The sequence below is a fragment of the Python bivittatus genome, unplaced genomic scaffold (assembly GCF_059951505.1).
Source record: "Python bivittatus isolate LINGU-HERP-01145 unplaced genomic scaffold, Pbiv_v1 ctg000170_np1212, whole genome shotgun sequence".
NCBI classification, from domain to species: Eukaryota; Metazoa; Chordata; class Lepidosauria; order Squamata; family Pythonidae; genus Python; species Python bivittatus.
In genome coordinates this window covers 773,597-794,193 of record NW_028277039.1, presented here as the reverse complement: position 1 = coordinate 794,193, position 20,597 = coordinate 773,597, and the positions used below count along the sequence as shown (strand labels likewise).

General features: G+C 50.4%; 2 protein-coding genes across 11 annotated transcripts in view; both read right to left on the bottom strand.

Annotated features, from left to right (window-relative positions):
* The window catches only part of VAC14 (VAC14 component of PIKFYVE complex), a 70,681-nt gene extending 55,659 nt beyond the window's left edge, over nucleotides 1-15,022 (bottom strand). Inside the window, exons 1-10 of one of the 2 annotated variants that reach the window (XM_088135446.1) lie at nucleotides 14,619-15,022; nucleotides 14,382-14,532; nucleotides 9,069-9,236; nucleotides 8,579-8,641; nucleotides 7,171-7,278; nucleotides 6,338-6,447; nucleotides 5,753-5,859; nucleotides 3,378-3,512; nucleotides 2,113-2,268; nucleotides 754-814 (exon numbers count right to left, since the gene is read on the bottom strand). In XM_088135446.1, the coding sequence (XP_087991572.1) occupies nucleotides 754-814; nucleotides 2,113-2,268; nucleotides 3,378-3,512; nucleotides 5,753-5,859; nucleotides 6,338-6,447; nucleotides 7,171-7,278; nucleotides 8,579-8,641; nucleotides 9,069-9,236; nucleotides 14,382-14,532; nucleotides 14,619-14,722 (1,163 nt within the window). In that variant the 5' untranslated portion in view covers nucleotides 14,723-15,022. The remainder of the gene's footprint in view (nucleotides 1-753; nucleotides 815-2,112; nucleotides 2,269-3,377; nucleotides 3,513-5,752; nucleotides 5,860-6,337; nucleotides 6,448-7,170; nucleotides 7,279-8,578; nucleotides 8,642-9,068; nucleotides 9,237-14,381; nucleotides 14,533-14,618) is intronic. The other variant, XM_088135447.1, reaches the window with a different exon arrangement.
* A 67-nt stretch (nucleotides 15,023-15,089) lies between these two features.
* HYDIN (HYDIN axonemal central pair apparatus protein) overlaps nucleotides 15,090-20,597 on the bottom strand; it is a 346,241-nt gene continuing 340,733 nt past the window's right edge. For 8 of the 9 annotated variants that reach the window (XM_088135429.1, XM_088135425.1, XM_088135427.1 and 5 more), the window contains 3 exons: nucleotides 20,338-20,568; nucleotides 15,997-16,221; nucleotides 15,090-15,625 (listed from right to left, as the gene is read on the bottom strand). In XM_088135429.1, the coding sequence (XP_087991555.1) occupies nucleotides 15,137-15,625; nucleotides 15,997-16,221; nucleotides 20,338-20,568 (945 nt within the window). In that variant the 3' untranslated portion in view covers nucleotides 15,090-15,136. Of the gene's footprint in view, nucleotides 15,626-15,996; nucleotides 16,222-18,482; nucleotides 20,167-20,337; nucleotides 20,569-20,597 lie in introns of those variants that run through there. The other variant, XM_088135430.1, reaches the window with a different exon arrangement.

Here is a 20,597-nt window from a genome sequence, read left to right as displayed (position 1 = left end):
GCTGTGGGTGACTTTATCTACTACAACTTTGGTTTGGAGACTAAGGCAGGAAAACATAGATCTTCCAGAAAATTCCTAATGAGTTACTAATAACGTTATCTGCCACTGTGGGAAAGAAACCAGACAAGGATCGACTATTCTCAACTTCATCCTAACACTAGGTAAGACTTAGTTCAAGATGTGAAAATAGAAAAACCTTTCAGAATTCTTGATTTTAAGGGAAACTAAAGCTGTCTGTAGCCAAAAAAGTCAGGGCAACAATCTACAGGATTCCAAGGAGAAAAGGAGCTCAAAACGAGGGGGAGATCCTAAAAGCACAACTGGAAGTCAGGCCGGTGAGAGGGAAAAACACGTAGGATGGCAGAAGGCGGCAACAAGGCTACCCAAAAGCGTAGCCGGCCTGCGTAAGAACGGCTCCAATGGCTCTCCGTGCTCACAGGCCTGAACGGATATGTGCTCAAAGGCCAGATATGTGCAACTGACCAGCCTCTCCCTCCATGAATAGTTATAAAAATCACACACGTAGGCAACCAAACAATTATCGTGGAATTTAATTCTGCTCCCAGTTTGGGTTGGCTAATTACTGTTCAGACCACAGTGGTGGGAATGGCTGCCCCTTCCAAAGAGCCCAGGAGAGTGACCTGCTCGCTCCCACCCCCCTCAAATACCTCCTGGTGCAGGCCTTCTCCTCCTGCAGAGCCCCTTCCCCACTTTCTCAGAGCAAAACAAGAGGAGGGTACATGAATCACTCACCCGGCCGGGACGAAGATGCTGGCGCTGCTGAAATCCGACTCGCTAGAGGCATCCAGGCAGCCTAAAGAAAGAGACCGCAGGTGACCGAGACCTTCCAGTGAGGGCCACGAGTGCTGCTCCTGCAGGGCTTCAGCCCTCCCCAAAATCGAACAGGGAAGATGTTTGGAGGCAAAATCCATTTCTTCCAAGGCCCCAGACACGGGTCAGTCATCCACTGCATTTCTACATCGCTTGCTCTGCCTCTCAGAGGAGCAAAAGGCAAAGCCATCATCCACCATCACTGCCAATCAGCTAGGCGCAAGCAGGAGCCTCCACAGAGCCTTGCTTTGTCAAGGCAGGCACGGAGCGGAGGAAATAATGTCTGAAGGATGATGGACTCTAGGTAAGGCAGATCTAACTAAGGAAATCTAATAAAAACACAGCTCTCCCCTCTGCCCCCAGGTGAACAGGCTTGGACCTTTTGGAGAGAAAAACCCCATCACTGAGCACACCCTCCCTCCAGCCAAACCCTGGGACTCTCCAGCTGATCTTCTAGGGAAGAAGATCTTCTAGCTTCCAGGGAGAGGCGGCTGGGAAGTGCCTGGTCCTCAGCTCTCCAGAGCTCTGCAAACTGGCAGTGACCCCTCTGCTCACAGGCATTCAGGCCAGTGCTTTCTGAACTAGGGGTATGTGGCCCCAGCAGCTGGACTTCTGGACCATCTGCTCAGGTCTGCAGCAATCCAAGCAAGAGGTTTACGAGGGCATGGACCACTGAGGCCTGGCTAACTTATACTTTGAATAAATAAACAACTCCGTCTGGCAGGTTGAGACAAGCCCTGAATGATTTGTTCATATATTATCTGAAACTTCAAGACTGAGAGATGGCGGGTCTGTTTTCAAAGCAGGGGAACCAAAAGGAACTGGACAAAACAATGGCAAAATAGCAAATGAAATTCTGACAATATATAATTCAGGAGGGGGGGACCCTTTGCAATACTCACTTCACATTTGCAGCAAGGGCTGCAGCTCTCGTGGCTGCGATCCGGGCAGCAGCAAACCCTCTCTCTTGGGTGGAAGGGCTTCAAGGGAAACCAAATGCCACTCCAGAGCCCTAGACTGGCTAACAGGGCAGGGAGGGAACACCATTACCATGGCTGCACTCCAGCCAACTTAAGAAGGTGGACTGGACACCAGGGCTCAGTGTCCACCATGAGTACCATGCTGGATTATCAATTCCTCCTCCATGTTCTTTAATGGTGACCTAAAAACCCGTAAGCAAGTTCCTGGCAGCACATCTTCCTCTCAGCCATGAGAAGATGGGGATGATGCTTCTGCCCCGGGGGCAATACGAAAATCCTGGGCTTTGAAAACAGGACTCACCACTTGAGGCCTGCTCTGGCTTGGGGACAGCCTCTTCTTGGCCCACTTCTATTTGGGGGGCTGGCGTGGGCTCCCTACACTCGTCTGCTTCGTCATCTTCTGGTGTCACCAACTTCATCAAGCTCTGATTGCATACAGCAGCCACCTCCTTAATATCTGTATTTCACTGATCAAAGAAGATTTTCGAACAAAGACATTTCCAACAAACCCCAGGAGAATCCCCCAATCAGGCCCCCAAACTGGGGAGCCTCACACCTTCAGGCAAGGAGAGCAGGGACAGAGGGAGCTCTTGCCCAGCTCCTTCCTCTGTCCAGCCAGCCCTGATGTTAGGAATGGTCTTTTCTAGATAGCAACTGATTTCTCTGGAAAACACCAGCCTTGAAATAAACAAGCATAGCTGGGAGGCTTGACATTGAGGGCAACCAAGGTTCTCTGTCTCCTGCTCCCTCTCACTCACTGCATCTGGTCTGTGGCCACCACCAAGAATAAGGCATCAGACCAAGGCAAGCTCTTACAAGGGCACCAAGGAGCCAGGCCACATCCATGAACCTTGAGAAGATCCCTGACCAGCAAGAGAGAACTTCCCTAACTGGAAGAATGTTCTCTTTTGGGGCTACCCATAAGAGGAGTAAGGCAGGGGGAGGCCCAGTGTGGCTTTGTGATCTGTAGCACCATTCTGCCATCAACAGCATAAATTAAGTTGATATCATGTATTTTTCTCACAAGCGGACATTTAGATTTTGAGGTAATCACTGAAGGAGTGGGAGAGAAAAGGGCCACAAAGTGCAATCTGGAGAACAAATGCCCTGACCTTACCCAGAAAGCTTTGTGTGGAAAGTTCCTTCTCTCTCTCTCTCTCTCTCTCACACACACACACACACCCTTTTCCAACTGCACTTTGGTGGGTCACCCAGACAGAGGTTAGAGAACTGGCATGAGATTTGCTGCCTCAGAAAGATGATCTCACTCATTCCAAGGAAACAAAAACAACTCAGTTGTGAGCCTGCTCTCTACCCCAGGAGCAACAGCCTCCCCTCTTCTGCTGAAATCCATCCACGGAAGAGTTGGAGCAATTCCTCTACCCAGCTGGAAAAATCCTCTGATTCCGAGGCTTGCCAGCAGAGCCACAAGACTCTCACTGAGGAATCCACGGGGCAAGAGGAGGAGCAGCCCTCCCCTGGGGGAACCCAAGCCCCATCTCCTCCTCTTCCTCCTCCACCGCCGCCCTTGCAAGGCGAGATGCAGAGGCGCAGCAGAGCAGATACTCTTCTTGCGGTCGTCATAGGACAGGCAGGGCAGGACGGCCGTCAAGATCCCAGAAGAATACGGAAGCATCACCCGGCCAGCCAGCTGGATGAATTCCCGCATCCAACACATGGCGGTCAGCTGGATGAGATCATCTGCAGGCAAAGGAGTCCAAACAGTGGCAGCCCACAGCTTTTGTGAACACGGGGCATTCTTGCCCTCATTTCATGGCAGGTCAAAAGATGCCAAAGAGTCTGAGACACAATATTCTTGATGGGAGGGTCTTACAAGATACAGGTAGTCCTTGCTTACCGACTGTCTCATTTGGTGACCATCTGAAGTTACAACAGCACTGAAAAAATAACTTTACGACCAATGCCCACACTTACAACCCTCGCAGCGTCCCTCATTCACATGATCACCATTACAGTCAATACATGTTGTCCTGTGCCTGACCTGTTGTTTTTCCTTTCTCCCCCGCCCTTGCAGAGTGGAGAGATTGGAGGGGAAGGGGTTGCAAGAGAATAAGCAGGCACACAATGCGGAATACACTGGGCTGTTTGCGTAGTGCACTCACAGCTGACGGTGCCAGCATACCACTTTCCCCATTGGGTGCCTGCTGACTCTCTTGTAATCCCTTCCTCTCCAATGAATGTAAATGCAAACATTAATTCCCTTCTTGCTAATTATCCCAGCGCCGGGGTGAGCATCCCAAAGGGCAGGGGAGTGGGGAAAAGGAAAGCACAGTTGCGGTCACATGATTTCCCGCTTAGCAACTGCTTTGCTTAGCAACAGCGTTGCTGGTCCCAGTTGTTGTTGCTAAACGAGGACTACCTGTATAGATACTTTTTGTAAAAACGTAGTACTCTTCACATACTTCAAGTATTTGCAGGCATACATGGCCCCTTTCTTGTGTTTCTCCAGGTTTGGCCCCCTAACTCTGCTGAGGGTGCTCAGACAGTCCTGCTCCAGTAGCAGAGGGGTTATCATCTTTACTTCACAGGCAAAAGGTCCCTGTTTGGAAATCAGCCAGAAACATTTTTTATGATTGTTTTTTTTTCTTGAACCGTATTGGTTTTTTTTTTTTTTTTTTACCAATTCACCAACAAGCTCTTTCAGCCTGCTTGCGTCCCGTGAGAAAGAAAGGCTTCACCTCACATCCTAAGGAGCCCACACGAGTAAGTGCCACAAAAGGTTCCCTGCTGCACCAATCTACCTTGAAGAAGTTGGTTCCTGCATTTCAGCAACCCACTGGTAGATGAATTAAAACCCACTGGAAAAGTTGAGAGCTCAGGAAAAGAAAAATGGCCGTTTTTGAAATTCCTGTTTCTGACTGGTTTCAAATGGAGGACCCTTCACGCACAACGCAAACATAACCCTTCAGGAGCCAAGTGTGGCAGAACGCAAACAGGAACTTTCATTTTTAAGCTGGTTGCTGTGCCTGCATACTTGCACTTTTTGATGCCTTATCTTTGTAAAAGGCATTATGTTTTTTAACAAGTATATCTATGTAATGAACAAAAACGAAGTTCTGTTTGATGATATAGAAATGTCAGCATGAAAAAGCGGGTGTATCCATCAGGTCAGTTAAAGATCTAGTGAGTCATGTGAACTCACCCCCTTGGGGAAATCAATAGGTCAGTGGAAAGGTTCAGTTCAGCAACCAAGATAAAATATTTAGGGAGGGCAGCGGCCAGCGGGGCGGCGGGGGGGTCCTGCCACGGCACAGGCTAGCCCATCGGGATGGAGGCATTTGCCTGCAATGCTATGAAGCACAGCAGACAAGCCAGTCATTGTCCTCTCTTCTGTCAGAAAGCAGAAAGGCTATGTTGAGGTGATGCAGGAAAACACGCGCAGAGGACACGTTCGCTGTAGGCCAAGGGTGGATTGAGGTAAACATCACCCATTCCTGCCCTTAATCCATCCCTTTTCTCACACTGCTGCTGCAGCAACGGGAAATGGGGCGCTTGGAATCTTCTATGCTAGCTGTCTGCAGGGTGAGCAAGGCAACCCTTTCTTGATTTAATACAACAGTTTAATCAGCAGGAACCATACAACCACTTCTTACCAGTCCTTCCACCCAGTGTCGGGCAAACTCTGCCATGCTGCAAGTCTAAGAGCCTGAACTCCCCATAACACACAATGATGAGTGGGGTCAGCCAACCAAGGATTGGACCTGGTCCTTGGGGAGCTGGGAAGTAGGCACCATGTTGGAAAGACGTTACTGTCCCCCTGTTAAGCCTGAAGCTTGGCATTCTCTGTTGTTGAGCAAACTTCTAGCAGAGATCCCATTCGGTATCTGCTCTCTGTTTGCAGAGCCATCAGATGCAGAGATTGATTGGACAGTGAGGAAGGGAAGGCATGAGACGTACACTGGGGAGCAACACAGGCTTACCAGAGGCCTGGCAGTGAATGACCAGGATGTTGGCCATTTCGGCAAACTTGACACTGGCAGGGGTCTTCTTGATCTCTTTGAGAAATTCCCCCAGAGCCACTTCACACCTGGAGGACAAGGGCCAGGAATGAAAAGAGCACAGAACAAAGCTGAAGCTTCTCACACACAACCCGCTCCCTGCACAGCACCATGGGTTTTCTTCTGGAGTTCTGAAGGAAAGGGTGAGAATGCAGCTTGCACCTGTGGCTCAGGAAACAGGTACATGGTCAAGGGGACGTCCACGCCGTCCTACCACGCACAGGCACGAGGGCAACCAGCTGCTCTGTGGGCTCACCTATAGGACGGCTTAGGGGCAAAGCAAAGCACTGTCCATTTCAAACAACTAACTCACAGACTGTGCTGCTTGAGGGATGCTGACAATTCCAGCTCCCCAGCTGCTAGTACAGCCGGATGCTGCAGTCTTCCTTGGAGCAGCCCACGACCACAAGACACATTTCAAAAAGTTCTCTGGACCAAAGAGTTGCACACCACACACACACCCCTCAATTGCCAGAAACACATTCCCAGACCCAATAGTGTTCTCACATTTTACGGATCTCTTTGCTGTTATCGCCCAGGATCTGGAAGAGTCCATCTAGAATCTCTGGCAGGTAATCCAGGAGATTAATGTCAGGAACAGATTCCAGCACCAAAATCTAGCCCGGAAGGAAGCAAAGCCGCAGAGTTAGAGGCTTGCGCTTTGCAGCAGCGCAAGAGTTCAGGGGGGGCTGGCGACAGCCACATCACCAGAAAGGGGCACAGGAGACGTGGGTTCAGTCCCCACTTAGCCAAAGAGCTCCCTGGCTGACTCTGGGCCAGCCACGTTCCCGCTCCGCAGAGCTGCTGCTATGGGGAGTTGTGGAGTCCTCAGGAACAAGGCACAGTGCAAGAGTTAAATAAATCATTCAGAGCTGGCTGCTGCCATCTTGGCTGGACTTTGACAAAGCAGCAATTAGCTTCACATGCTGCATAAGCCATAATGTAAACTGTTTGGTTTATCAACTCATCTGGACCCAGCCACTGTAGTTTGTAAACTGTGGCTTATTGCTTAATGTTGCACATGAACTTCTATAACATCTCTCCCTCTGTGCTGGAGAAATCAGGATTAAAAGTGAAATGGGACTCCTCTTTTTTTGGTCTTCCTACCTTGTAAAAGCGATTTGTTGGTCGCTGTTTAAGTTGGTCCTAACTCAGGACTGTGAGGCCACACACAAAACACACTATACCAAAATTAACAGGATTTAAGCACTTTATCTTTGTGAAGGTTCAGGAAGGGGCCCAGAGAAGATGCTGGCTTGGTTCCAAATGGCAAATGGCTGTCAAGGAGAAATGAGGCTGCCCAGAATATATACCCGGAATAACGGGAACCTGCCGCTCACCCAGGAAATGATGAACTGACGAGCATACTGGTTGTTGGAGTAAATCCGCTCACGCAGCAAGGGAATGAAGCTCACCAGGTCAAATCGGTTGCTTTCTGTCACGATGTCCTGCCGAGGCAGAGCAGCGGTGAGCAAGAGGAAGGAACCCTGAAGCCCAGCTCCCCTCCCCTTCACCCCGCCACAGATTCACCCCAAGAGGCAGGCGGGCCGCAGGGTCCCCAAAACGCTTTCATTCCGCCCCCCAGCTCAGGTCCAGAATAGGGGCACCCAGACCTCTCCCAATTCATCCCATTCCTTTTTTTGCCGACCCCTAAACTGTTTGCATCTTCACAAGGCTTTTCAGTTTAGACTGCTGGAGCAAAAAGGTTATATGTATAAGGGCTTCTCATACAAGGCTTTGCGCGACAGCTTCAACAATTGTGTTGTTTTGCTAGTTTTTCTTTTCTGTTCTATTTAGTTAAATTACTAAAGGCAAGAAACCTTTTTAAGCTCTAGCATTCAATCTCTTGAAGTTTAAAAAATTTAAAATGCTTCTTTTCATAGGATTTCTCTGAAGCTGGGAAAGCTTTGTCACTATTTGATACAGACTTATGACCATGCTAGTACTATAAAATGTCTTGCCTTGATTATTGTACAGTACTCTTTTGCTACATTTATTCTTTCAACAAAACTGTTATTTTTCAAATCCCTGCAAATACCTGATTTCTTTACAAAATTTACTTTTTCAAGCCTCAGCTTCTGACATGATTTAAATCAGGTGCTTGTGCAAAGGGAAGAACTTTCACGTGTTTTGGATACTCACAATCTGAACCAAAGCAACTAGATATGTGGCCACGTGCTGCCCTTTGTGCAGTTGAGAAACCTGTCAATAGACCAGGTATGGAGCGCATCGCTTGCGCCATCTCAGACCAGGAACGGCAGGACACAGCAGCAGCAATTCCTGCTGGGATCTATATGCTGTGGCCATCTTTCCGGCACTGGGCAGGACGGTGGAGGCGGCTGTCCATTTTAATTGTTTTTAAAACATTTATCTAATGCAGGGCTTTCACACCACCCCCATCTTCTCCTGGTTAATAAAGCCAGGGAATTTCTGAAGATGTCAGAGAAGCAAACGATGGTCCCAGAGGTGAGAAGAGGTGGAGGAGGTGACTTTGAAAGGACCAAGAGCACACGCAAGACACACAGGCATTAACGGGTCACAACACCTTTAACGGATCTTTCCGTATACAGTAATCACTTATACGTTTCTGCCTACGCTGAAAGCCAAGAGTGAAAATTCTGTATGAAAACCCAAACCCCACCATTTGATTCAGATTTGTGCCCCAAGAAAATCTCAGGCATTTCCCCTCTTCAGTCTCTCACTCCAGTCACCATCAGCTTTGCTGTACAAGAAGCAAGGCAGCAGTACCTTCAGAAGGCGATCAAGAAGTTCAGAGCCGCTTTTGACATTTGGATCTGGATCTGCAGCAAGCTGGGAAAAACAAAAGGCCAGAAAAGAAGCTGAGCCCAGGACACAACACATCGGCGAGGACGTGGACCTTCCGCTGCTCCCAAGATCCAGCTTGTTGCTGCGTCTTCCCCCTTGCTCGGTAAGGGAAGCCTTCGCCCTCGCATTCCATCCATCTTCAGAGGCCGCTGGGGAAGCGTTGGAACCCAAGACAGATCCCACCCCACAAGGGAAGCAGAGGCAGCCACTGGCGCCCTGGGCTGCTGCTGCTGCACGTGTAAATGCTGTGGAGCCAAAGCTTGTCATGGGGAAACAAGCACCAAGGATAGGAATGGTCTTCCTCAAGAAGGAGCCCTTCCCTTTCGTAACCATCTGCAAACTGTAGGAGGAACCAGCCACAGGCCTTCCCACAGGAACCCGCAGGCTCTGCTCACAAACTGTCCACTGTTACCTTGCTCAGGCCATCAAAGAGCACGTTGAAGTGTGGGAGGATGGAGCCCCTGGCCACCTTCACAATGTTGTACAGGGCCTCACAGGCATAATAGCGCAACCGGCTGTCAGCATCACTGAAGCATGTCAACACCGGCTCAATGAGCTCCTTCAGATACAGCCCAGAATCCTGGCAACCAAACCACAAAGGGAAGCATAAGGGACTGGGCTCCACCAAAGTCTCCTCTCATCGAGCATTGCACTGCAGCGGTACATGACCAGTCTCTTCCTTCTTGTGTTCCCCAATGCTAACTTCGCAGCCATCAAGACTCCTGGCCAAGATATGTCTCCTCCTTTCCCTAAGCTAAAGAGCCTCCCACCGCCCAATACCTTTGCCTCTGCAGGACATTCTTGACTGCTTCTGTTTACCTTTTTTTAGCATCCTTTCCAGCTCTATGATATGGTACTGCTGAGCCTAGAGCTTGACCTAACACGCCAACCACTAAAAGGAGTGCTCCTGCGGAATCTCCCCTCACAGAGGAGCTGAATCCTCAGATTAATGGCAATGAAAGGTGCAGTTAGCTATGCTTTTAGCCTGCCCCTCTTCCAGAGTTGCTGCTGTCCTCACTGGGTTCAGCATAGCTTCTCTGGTGTTTCTGAATCCTTCCTCACCATCCCAATTGCTGTTGGAGGCCTACTCTCAGGGCCACAATGGAAAAACAGCTTGATTCAGCAAAAAACAATGACTCAGAATCTCATTCCACAATTTCTCCCTTTTTGTTTACTGGAGCCTAGCTTAAGGTCAGCTTAGAAATAGAAATGTAACAGCGTGGTTTTTACTTTTCCTGTTACCACTGTAATTCTCAACAATTCCTTCCCTCTCAGGAAGAAGAGGACATGAAAAGAAACCTAATTTCCAGAGTTGGCTTTTGCCTTTCTGTCATAATCATGGACTTGCGATGAAAGACCTGTCCATTTTTTGCAAGCTTTCATAAGACTTACTATTTTAACAAAATACTAACAGCAGCTGGCTCACGTTTTAAATATAAAATATTTACTGATTTATTTATTTTACTGATATAGCCGCCCATCTCAAAACAGTGACTCTGGGAAGCTTACAACCTTTAAAAACCATACAAACAACATAATATGAAACATAAAGAACAGCCAAGAAGCCAAACTAATCTAGACAAATATCAACCACATTAAGGGCTCTAACATTCCAACTCCCATGTCCAATCTTCCTAAGGGTAGGCATAGAACCATAAAAGGCTCACTTCCTGAGAACCACAAGACAACATTCTTCGACTGATAGGACTTGCAGCATGCCTCTTCTGCTGGATTGAGCAGGATGGGTAGAAACCACCAAGGAGAAGTGGTCCTGCAAATGACCTGGCCCTATACCATGAACAGGTAACAACCAGCACCTTGAATTGAAACAGAAGCAGAGTGAAGGCCAACACAGCTTGCAGAGCAAAGGCGTAACATGCATGCATAAAAGTGCATTTATAACTGTCTATGCCACTGCATTCTGGATCAAGTGCAGCTTCTGAGTGACCTTCAAGAGCAGTCCTACATAGAACGTATTCCAGTAACCCATATAGGAGGTGACCAAGGCATGAGTGACTATGAGCAACGCCTGATGCAGGACAGGGCACAACTGGCAACAAGGCAAATCTGTGCAAAAACTCTCCGGTCATGCCGCCACCTGTTCCACAAACAGGAGCCGGAGGTCCAGGAGGACTCCCAAAATTGAAAACCAGTTCTGTTTGGGGTACTGTAACCCTATCCAGAACAAGAGATGGAAAACCAGGAATGGGAAGAACACCAAGCTCTGAGGTACCCCCAAAAGTAGGAGCTGTGGTCTATATCTTTCCCCCCTCCACATCAACAGAGGAAAGAGGAGAACCAATGTAACACTATTCCCTCCACAAGTCCTGAAATCAGTCCAGATACCATGATCCATGGTTTCAGAAGGCCACTGAGAGGTCAAGGAGAGCAAAAATGGATGACCACCCCCATCCTGCTCCCAACCAGAGGTCATCCATAGGCATAGTCAATGTTGTTTCAATCCTATATGAAGGCCTGGAACCAGACTGAAAGGGGTCCAGATAATCCATTTCCTCAGAGTTCTCTGAAGCTGTAGCATGGCCACTTTCTCAACAATTTTCCATAGAAAGAGAAGGATGGAGACAGGATGAAAGTTGTCTAACAAAGTTGGGACCAGCAATGACTTCTGTGGGGGGCACACCACCACTTTCAGAACTGGTTGGACCACCCCTTCTTCTCAAAGAAGAATTCATCACTGCTGCAGGACCCAACCTCATGTCACCTCCTAGGAAGGACATGAGTCAAAGGTACAGGTGACTGAGCTTACAATTCCAAGAACCTTGCCCACTTCCTCAGGACTAACAAGATCAAACTCTCCCCAGGTAACCTAGCCAGACTGTGCTTCAGACACCTACGTGGAATCTCCCTCATAGCTCCAATTTGGAGCAGATCTAAGTGACGTAATCCAACAGATGCCTAGCGTATGCCTCAAAGTGGCCCTGCAAGCAGACCTCCTCTACCTCTACCTTCCCAAGGAGGGTCAGGTCACTTTAAACAGGGTCACCAGATGGCTTCTGCAGATGCAACAACAGCTAATATTTATATATTATATATATATATAATTAAAATTATATACACAGTGCATTTGTAAAGTATTCAGACCCCCTTCACTTTTTTCAATTTTGTTGTGTTGCAGCCTGATACTACAATTGTTCAAATTCATTTTTTTTTCTCATTAATCTACACTCAGTACCCCATAATGACAAAGTGAAAACAGAATTTTAGAAATGTCTGTAAGTTTATTAAAAAGGAAAAACTGAAATATCACATTGGCATAAGTTATTCAGACCCTTTGCAACAACACTTGAAATTTAGCTCGGGTGCCTCCCATTTCTCTTGATAGTTGCTGAGCTGTTTCTACACCTTGATTGGAAGCCACCTGTGGTAAATTAAATTGATTGAACATGATTTGGAAAGGCACACACCTCTCTATAGAAGGCCTCATAGCTGACAATGCAGTGTACCAGAGCAAAAGCCATGAGGTCAAAGGAACTGCCTGCAGAGCTCAGAGACAGGATTATTGCAAGGCACAGATTTGGGGAAGGCTACAAAAAAATTTCTGCTGCACTGAAGGCTCCCAAGAGCACAGTGGCCTCCATAATTTTCAAATGGAAGACGTTTGGGACAACTAGGACTCCTCCAAGAGCTGGCCGCCCAGCCAAACTGAGCAATCAGGGAAAAGAGCCATAGTAAGAGAGGTGACCAAGAACCCGATGGTCACTCTGACTAGCTCCAGAGATCCTGTGTGGAGATGGGACAAAGTTCCAGAAGGGCAACCATCACTGCAGCCCTCCACCAATCTGGGCTTTATGGCAGAGTAGCTAGACAGAAGCTTCTCCTCAGTGCAAAACACATGAAAGCCTACTTGGAGTTTGCAAAAAGCACCTGAAGGACTCTCAGACTGTGAGGAACAAGATTCTCTGGTCTGATGAAACCAAGATTGAACTGTTTGGCCTCAATTCTAAACGTTATGTCTGGAGGAAACCAGGCACCGCTCATCACCTGCCCAATACCATCCCAAGAGTGAAGCATGGTGGTGGCAGCATCATGCTGTGGGGGTGTTTTTCAGAAGCAGGGACTGGGAGACTGGTCAGGAAAGCTGAATGGAGCAAAGGACAGAGATATCCTCAATGAAAATGTGTTCCACAGCGCTCAGGACCTCAGACTGGGCTGAAGGTTCACCTTCCAACATGACAATGATCCTAAGCACACAGCCAAGACAACACAGGAATGGCTTAGGGACAACTCTGTGAATGTCCTAGAGTGGCCCAGCCAGAGCCCTGACTTGAACCCTATTGAACATCTCTGGAGAGACCCGAAAATGGCTGTCCACTGACGGTCCCCATCCAACCTGACTGAGCTTGAGAGGATTTGCAAAGAATGGCAGAAAATCCCCCAATCCAGGTGTGCAAAGCTTGCCGCATCATACTGAAAAAGACTCGAGGCTGTAATTGCTGCCAAAGCTGCTTCAACAAAGTACTGAGTAAAGGGTCTCAATACTTGAGCACATGCGATATTTCAGTTTTTTCTTTTTAATAAATGTACAGACATTTCTAAAATTCTGTTTTCACTTATGGGGTACTGAGTGTAGATTAATGAGGAAAAAAAATGAATGTGAACGATTGTAGTATCAGGCTGCAACATAACAAAATTGAAAAAAGTGAAGGGGGTCTGAATACTTTCCAAATGCACTGTATACATATACATCAATTATTATTATATTATTATTAAAATAATAAATTTTATTATTATATACTATTTTAAATATATCATTATATATTTATTTTATCTTATTTATATAGCCGCCTATCTCACACAGAGTTTCACAAATATTGACGTTTCACCAAGAGGTAGACCTTAACAGTGGAGTTCACTTCTTGTAGTTCTCCAGTGGTGCTCTAGGCATCTCTTCTCCTGTTTCATCTACTCCCTTACGGCGCCTCCATAAACCGGGAGAGCTCGGGATTCACGAGGAGAGGCTGCGGGCACAATCCGATGCAGCGCCCCCACCGCCCTCTGATCCCAGCGAATGACTGAGGACCTGGGCACTCAGCCTGGAGGAACCGCCTCCAGCTCTCTCTGGAGCCCAGCAACCCCAGGGCAGCCGGAAATGACGGTAGGCTTCCCAACTTCCGAAAATTCTGCCACCGCCCTGCAGAAATACCAGGCCCGGTGTAAGTGTCAGGCCCTGACTGGCCTGGATCAGGTCCCATGCCTGGGGAATTCCATCGCCAACCCAGCCACAGAGTCCCGGAGCTCAGGCAGGGAGGCTGGTGCCACCAACTCATCCTTGGAGCCCTTCCGGCTGCTGCGGGGCAAGATAACCCGAGCCGGGGCGGGGCACATCTCAAGTCCTGCTCCCGCACGCCCGGACGGCCTCCCATCTGCGATTAGACCACAGGCGCGGGGCTGCTTTGCTGCAGACTGACGGGAGCCGAAAGGCGACCCCCGGGCCACGGTCCCCAAGGGCGGCCGACCCAGAGACGTGCCCACAACGCCCGGTCCGGTCCGTCTAGCTACAGGCGGCAATAAACCGAGGTGGCTTAACCCATCCGTCCGACTTGCCGCCGCGACTCTGCGCGGCTAATAAAAGCCCACGGATCCCAACGCAGCCGAAGGCAGCGGGCGGCGCCAGGCGCTGTCCCGGGAGCGCCCGCGCTGCGCGCCGAAGCCTCGCCGCGGCCCTCGCCCTCGCTTGGCACAGCGCCGCGCCGCGCCCGCCTACCTTGCCCAGGGCGATGGAGCAGGCGGCCAGGCCGATGAGCCCGCCCTTGCGGCTGTGCGGGTGCTGCGAGAGCGCGAACTCCAGCGAGAGGGTCTGGATCACGTGCTTGATCTGCGCCGCGCTGTTCTGCGCCACGAACTCGCGCACCAGCCTGGAAGAGAGCGCAGCTCTGGGCCTGCCCGCGCCGACGCGGCCCCCGCCGCCCGCCCGCCCGGCCGGCCCCCGCCCCGCGCTCACTTCTCGATCTCCAGTGCCGCCACCTTCCGCTTCTCGTACAGCTTGTCGTTCAGGGCGCGCACGATGCTGGGCGTCAGCGGGGAGAAGTCCTTCTCCGGATTCATCGCGGCCGCGCGAACGACCAGCAGCGGCTACCGGGCGGCGGCCATGTTGGCTCCGTCACGTGACACGCCCCTGCTTCCGGGGCGGGAGCGGAAGAGAGCCGCAGTCCCGGCGCCTAGGGAGCTCTCGGGAGTTGTGGTCCCAGCGCGCGGGACGGCCCCCGGGCGCGGAGGGTCTCCCCCGCCGCCTCCCTTCCTTCAGCCGGAGACCCCCGTTCCTTCGCAGACGGCGTTAGGTCGTCCCAGGGCGTGGTGCGGCGCAGCGCCGCCCCCCGGGAAGGCGAGGAGCGCGGCCCGCGCCTCCGCCCGGAAACGAGGCGCCCCCTCCCGCCCCCCGGCCCGGCCCCGAAAGACGCCGCGGAGCCTCTCGCTTGGTGAACAGCTTTATTCCCGAACAGGCGCTCGCGCGGCCCGCCCTCACTTCTCCGCCAGGACGCCCTTCAGGTAGTACACCCAGGCGATGCCCGCGCCCAGCCCGGCGGCCCGGGGGCAGGAGATGACCAGCTTGCTGGTGACCGGCGCCTTGTGGCTGCCGGGGCCGCCGTCGAAGGAGACGGTGACGGCGGCGGTCTTCTTGGGCCGGATGGTCTCCGCGCCCTTGACGGAGAAGGCCGCGCTCTCCACGGCGTAGGTGAAGGCCACGGGCTGCAGGAAGACGTTCTTGAAGGAGAGGGCCGCGCTGGTGCCCAGCCGGATCTGGATGGGCCCCTGCGGCCGCGGGGGCAGCGACGTGCCGGAGAGCGGGACCGCGTAGTCGCCCCCCGCGGCCGAGGAGAGCAGGAGGGTCCCTCTGGACTCGCCCAGCTGGCACGGCTCGAAGGTCACCTCCACGCTGACCTCGGTCCCCGCCTGCGACCCCGCGGGGGCGTTGACGACCTTGTCCACGTGGAAATCGGGGCAGTCGACCTGGAAGCGAGCGGTGCGTTAACAGGCCCTCGCGGCCCTCCCCCCCCTTCCCCTTCGCTCTCCAAAACACCGGGAAGGGCCCCTTCTGGAACGTCTCCCACGCCCCCCCTCCTCCTCCTGAGGGCCGAGTCGTCTTTCGTGCGCCCGCCGTGTCTCCCACGGACATTCCCGTTACGGCGTCGGGCAGGAGGAGGATGGATAGCAACGTGCAGCAGCAGCAGCAGCCGCCGCCGCCCGTGGCTCCGACAGCGAGGCGTGCAAGACAAGGGCCTTTCTGTGTGCTCTGAGGCAAGCTAGAACCACCCTGCGCTTAACTAGTGCGCACGGACTCGGCCCTGACAAGCGTCGGCGGCTCTGCTCCTCCTGCTCACCTTGGTGGAGTACTCGGTCTTTTGGCGAGTGTAGTTGACAAACTTGGCAACCAAGCTCTGGCTGCTGCCCAGCGTGGTAGAAAAACAGAGGGGCTTCTCTGGACGGGCCGGAGTGGCTTTCAGGATCAAATCATACTGGAAAGTGCCCAGTTCATTGCTGTTGAGAGCCAGACGCCCACTGGTTTCCCCGGGCCTCATTGGTAGGAACTCGAAGACGAGCACTCCCTGGAAAGGCAGGAAATGGATCTGACAAGGGGCCGAGGAGAAGACCGGTGAGCCCAATGTCCGAGGCGCCATCCCACCTGCCTCCGGCACCAGCTCGTGAGGCAGGACAGAGGGGAAGACGTAGGTGGGATGATGGGAAAGGCTCCCCAAAGAGCGACAGGCCGGAGGGGGGGATCACAAAGAGAGCAGGGGCATAAAGGAATGAGGGAGCCGGAGGTGAGCTCAGAATCCAGCTAAGACTAGATCAGAATGGCAGGTATGGCGTCCTCACAGCACACTCAACCACATTCTCTGATAATTTAGCTGGCGGGTTACTTGGCCGTTCAGTGTGTTGTGAAAGCCCATCAAATTGCATTAACTGAACAACTCGCTGCGAGTAGTATGTGAGACTGTAGCGGGAGATGCAAAAAATGTGCACGCCGCTGCCTCTTATTTTCTCCCCCGCAGTGGGTTAAGAAGGGGCCCACCCAGGGGAAAGGGAACCCAGCCGCCTCAGGCTCCCTGAGGGTCAGAGGAACAGGGATGCATTTCTGAGTGTTAGAAGTTAAACAGTTGTAGAAGAAAAAAGCTGAACAAGTAAGGCTGGAGAATGAGAAGAAGCCCGAAGAAGACCCCCAGCTGGCTGCGTGAGGGGCTGTGTGTACAGGGCAGCTGAAGAGCTCAGTGTGGCAGCGGAGGGCAGGAGAGGAAGGCTGTGGCAGCCAAAGGAGCTCAGGGGTTGCAAACTCAGCCCGAGCTGCCACCACCTCCCCTTCCTCCTCTTCTTGAGCCAGTAGGCAAATCTTTGAGAGCTTGTTGCAGGTGCTATCTCAAAAGCATTGCCAGGAAAATAGTCTGTTCACAAAATGGCTCCATAGCTGTAGCCACCATGCATCTATTTACCAGGAGGCAAAACTGATAAGATTATTCCCCACCCCAATCACCATCTCAACTTATCTTTGCCTTTTTTTCTTCTGAGCATGGAGAAATGCTTTCAAATGAGGAAACAGTTGCAATCATGCACCACTTTTGATTTCTAAAAAGACCTGTAAAGTTGACTCCTGGAAGAGAATTCTGCTCATTTTCACCAGGGATTTTAAATAACATGTTTGCATCATAGCTGGTATGACCAAGGGATATCATGTGGACGTGAATTAGTTTGCACACTGGAGTCAATCTAGGCTCTGTATCTTCATTACAGACCAGGGCTGTACAATGCTTTGGCTTCAGTTCCAAAATTGAGAGTGGGCCATCACCACCGAGTCAGTGCTAAATGACGTGGGCGCCAGAGTGGTTAAGTCCAGTTGAGCCAGTGGACAGCAGGGCCCACCCCAGCATGAGGAAGCCTCCATTGAGAGGGGCAAATGACTGAAGCAGCATTGTGCCATCATGACAAAAGCTCTGCCCCTTTGGTACTTGTTGCGTGTTTCTACAAAAGGCACAGAGCTTTTACTGGGATGGCACGATGTTACTTTCATCATTTCAACAAATGCCTTTTTGATCCAGTAGACGCCTCTGTCAGCAATAAAGACAGTTAATAGATAAATGATTAGTAGTGTTTGGCAATGAGGCTGAAAATCTCTAGAATATAACAATTGTAAGTTGAAAGAAAGTAAAAATACTAGAGAGAGAGAAAGTAAGCAGGTAAGTCAGTAGATGAGACAGACTAATATATGGAAATATCAGACTAGAGATAAAAAAAGAAATGTAGAATAGAAGAAAGTTAAGGTAGTCTGTAGAAGCAAGTAACAGCAAAACTGATGAGAGATAAGAAAATAAATGGGGGTCGGTCTTTTGTAATAAAAACACTTTTCCAATGGGAACTGATGGGTCTGAAGCATCCTTGACGCCGTGACAGGAGGATCACTGTGTCCCCGCCAGTTCTAGGACAAGAGGATCTCTGCCCTCTCCAGGTCTGAGGGAGAGCAAAGTAGTCAGCCCCCCTTTCCAGGAGGCTTAGGCCCGCTACAAGAGGGTTGGGTGCCTGGAGAATGGAAAGAGTCTTTGCGGGTCTTGCGAGGAGGAGGAGGAGGAGGAGGAGGAGGAGGAGGAGGAGGAGGAGGATTAGGATTGGAATCAGGCACAAACATGCATGTTCAAGCAAAGGCTGGGCTGTCATGGGTCAGAGGTGCTTTACTCTCATAAGACCCATGGGGCGCACCTTCTCTGTCACTGCCCCTGCCCTGTAGAATAACATTCCCCCGAGATTTGGATGGCCCTTTAGAAGCCCTTGAAGACTTGGTTCTTCCCCCAGGCACCTGGCCAGAAGGTTACGTGAGCTTGCTTTTCATGTGAGTTGTCTCTGGTGCAATGTGTTTTAATGACTTCTGTTATATATATATATTTTTTTTAACCCTTTGCTAGCTGCCCACAGTCACATGGCAGCCATGACAATTGAAACAATAAAAATGAATAATATGAATTCCTGGATGGCATCAATCCTAAAATTTGGTGTCTTCATTCATTCATTCGTTTGTTTGTTCATTGAATAAATTTAAAGAATGCCTGACTCTAAGCAGCTCTAGATGTGACAGGTAATAATCCAGTCATAACAATGAAAAAGATAAATTATATGTGTTCAGAAAAGCCATACAAAATGACGTATCTTACAAGGACTCATGCACTCCCCTGCCTCAAGGCCTGGGAGAGCAATTAGGTTTTCAGCACCTTTCAGAAAGTCATCATGGTGGGAGCCATATAAAGATCTGAGGGGATGGTGTTCCAGAGGCTAGGCGCTGCAACGAAGAAGGTGCACCTCCAAGGACCCAATAGATGACATTTTTAATTGAGGGGACCAAAAGTGTACCCCTCTGCCAGATCCTTCTGGATGGACAGAAACCATGGGAGAGAGGCAGTCCCTCAAGTAACAGGTCCTATTCCAGGAAGGCTTTATTGATAATAACCAGCACTTTGAATTGCACCCAGAAGCCAACCAACAGCCAGGGCAGTTCATGGAGCAGTGCTATCACATGGGCATACTGAAGCATGCCCATTAAAGCCCATGATGCCATATTCTGGGCCAGCTATGGCTTCTGAATGATCTTCAAGGGCAGCCTCATTTAAAGCATGTTGCAATCGTCCGTTCGTGAGGTGACTATGGCATGAGTAATCACCTGAAGGGACTCCTGATCCAGGAATGGGCCCAATTGGCACACTCAACAAATTGTGCAAAAGCCTTGGGCACAGCTGCTACCTACCTCTGAGCAGGAGCTGTGAGTCCAAGATGACTTGAAGATTGCATACCAGTCTCACATGGTACGTACAACCCCATCCAAGACTAGAGGGATGCTCTCCAGGGTTGGGGGGAGTAAACATCCACAGCCACTCAGTCCTATCAGGACTGAGCCTAAGGGTATTCCTCCCCATCCATACCTACACAGCTTTCAGGCACTGGAACAGTGCATCAACAGCAATACTTAGATGGCCCAGGGTTGAGATGTATAATTGGGTATCATCACCATATTGATGATACCAGACCCTAAATGAATGGATGACCTCATCCAGTGGTTTCATGTGAATGTTGAACAAAACAGAGGAAAGCAGTACCCCACAAGTGAGGAGCTATGGACTCAATCTCCCCACCGGTCCACACAGACTGGAACCAACCACAGGGAAAGGAGGAGAACCACCACAACAGAATGTTCCCCATTCCCAGTCCTTGCAGCAACCCAGCAGGATGCTGTGATCAATGGTAGTGAAAACTGCTGAGAGGTCAAGGAACACAAGGATGGATACAACACTGTATCTTGGCTCTGCCGAAGGTCACTAATGCTATCTCTACTATATCCTGGCCTGAAATCGGACTGGAATGGCTCCAAATAAGCTGCTTCCTCTAGGGTCCTCTGGAGCTGTTGCTCCAACCTTCTCAAAAACTGGACAGAAACTGTCCAGGATCATTGCATCCAACGATGGCTTCTTGAGGGGGATGCTACTGCCTGCTTCAGAGGCGAGGCTTCTATGACAACACTGCAAGAGGTGGAAAAAGGAAAGAGGAACAAAAGTCAGGAAAGGAAAGGAAGCTCCAGTTTCTCTAAGGGAAAAATTGAAAGAAGGATAAGCAGGAGGTCATGGTATAGCACTAAAAGATGCTGAGGGTCTGTTGAGCTTTTGGGCCTAATATGTTACCAAGACACGTACCTCAGACTGAGCAGGGACGGTGAACTGGGGAGGCATGTTGATGTCTGGCACCTTGCACTCTGTGTTGAAGGTGACTGGGTAATGCAGCGGATTTTCAACTTTGACGGAGGAGGAGGTGTTTTGCCGGACAGCCGTGGCCAGTTCAAGGGTGCTTAGTGGGCCGCATGGGATGGCCTTAAATGTGATCAGGTAGAATAAGAATTCCTGGGTGGCTTCGTTGCGGAAGGTTACCTGAAATCACAGGAGATTTTTAAGAACTA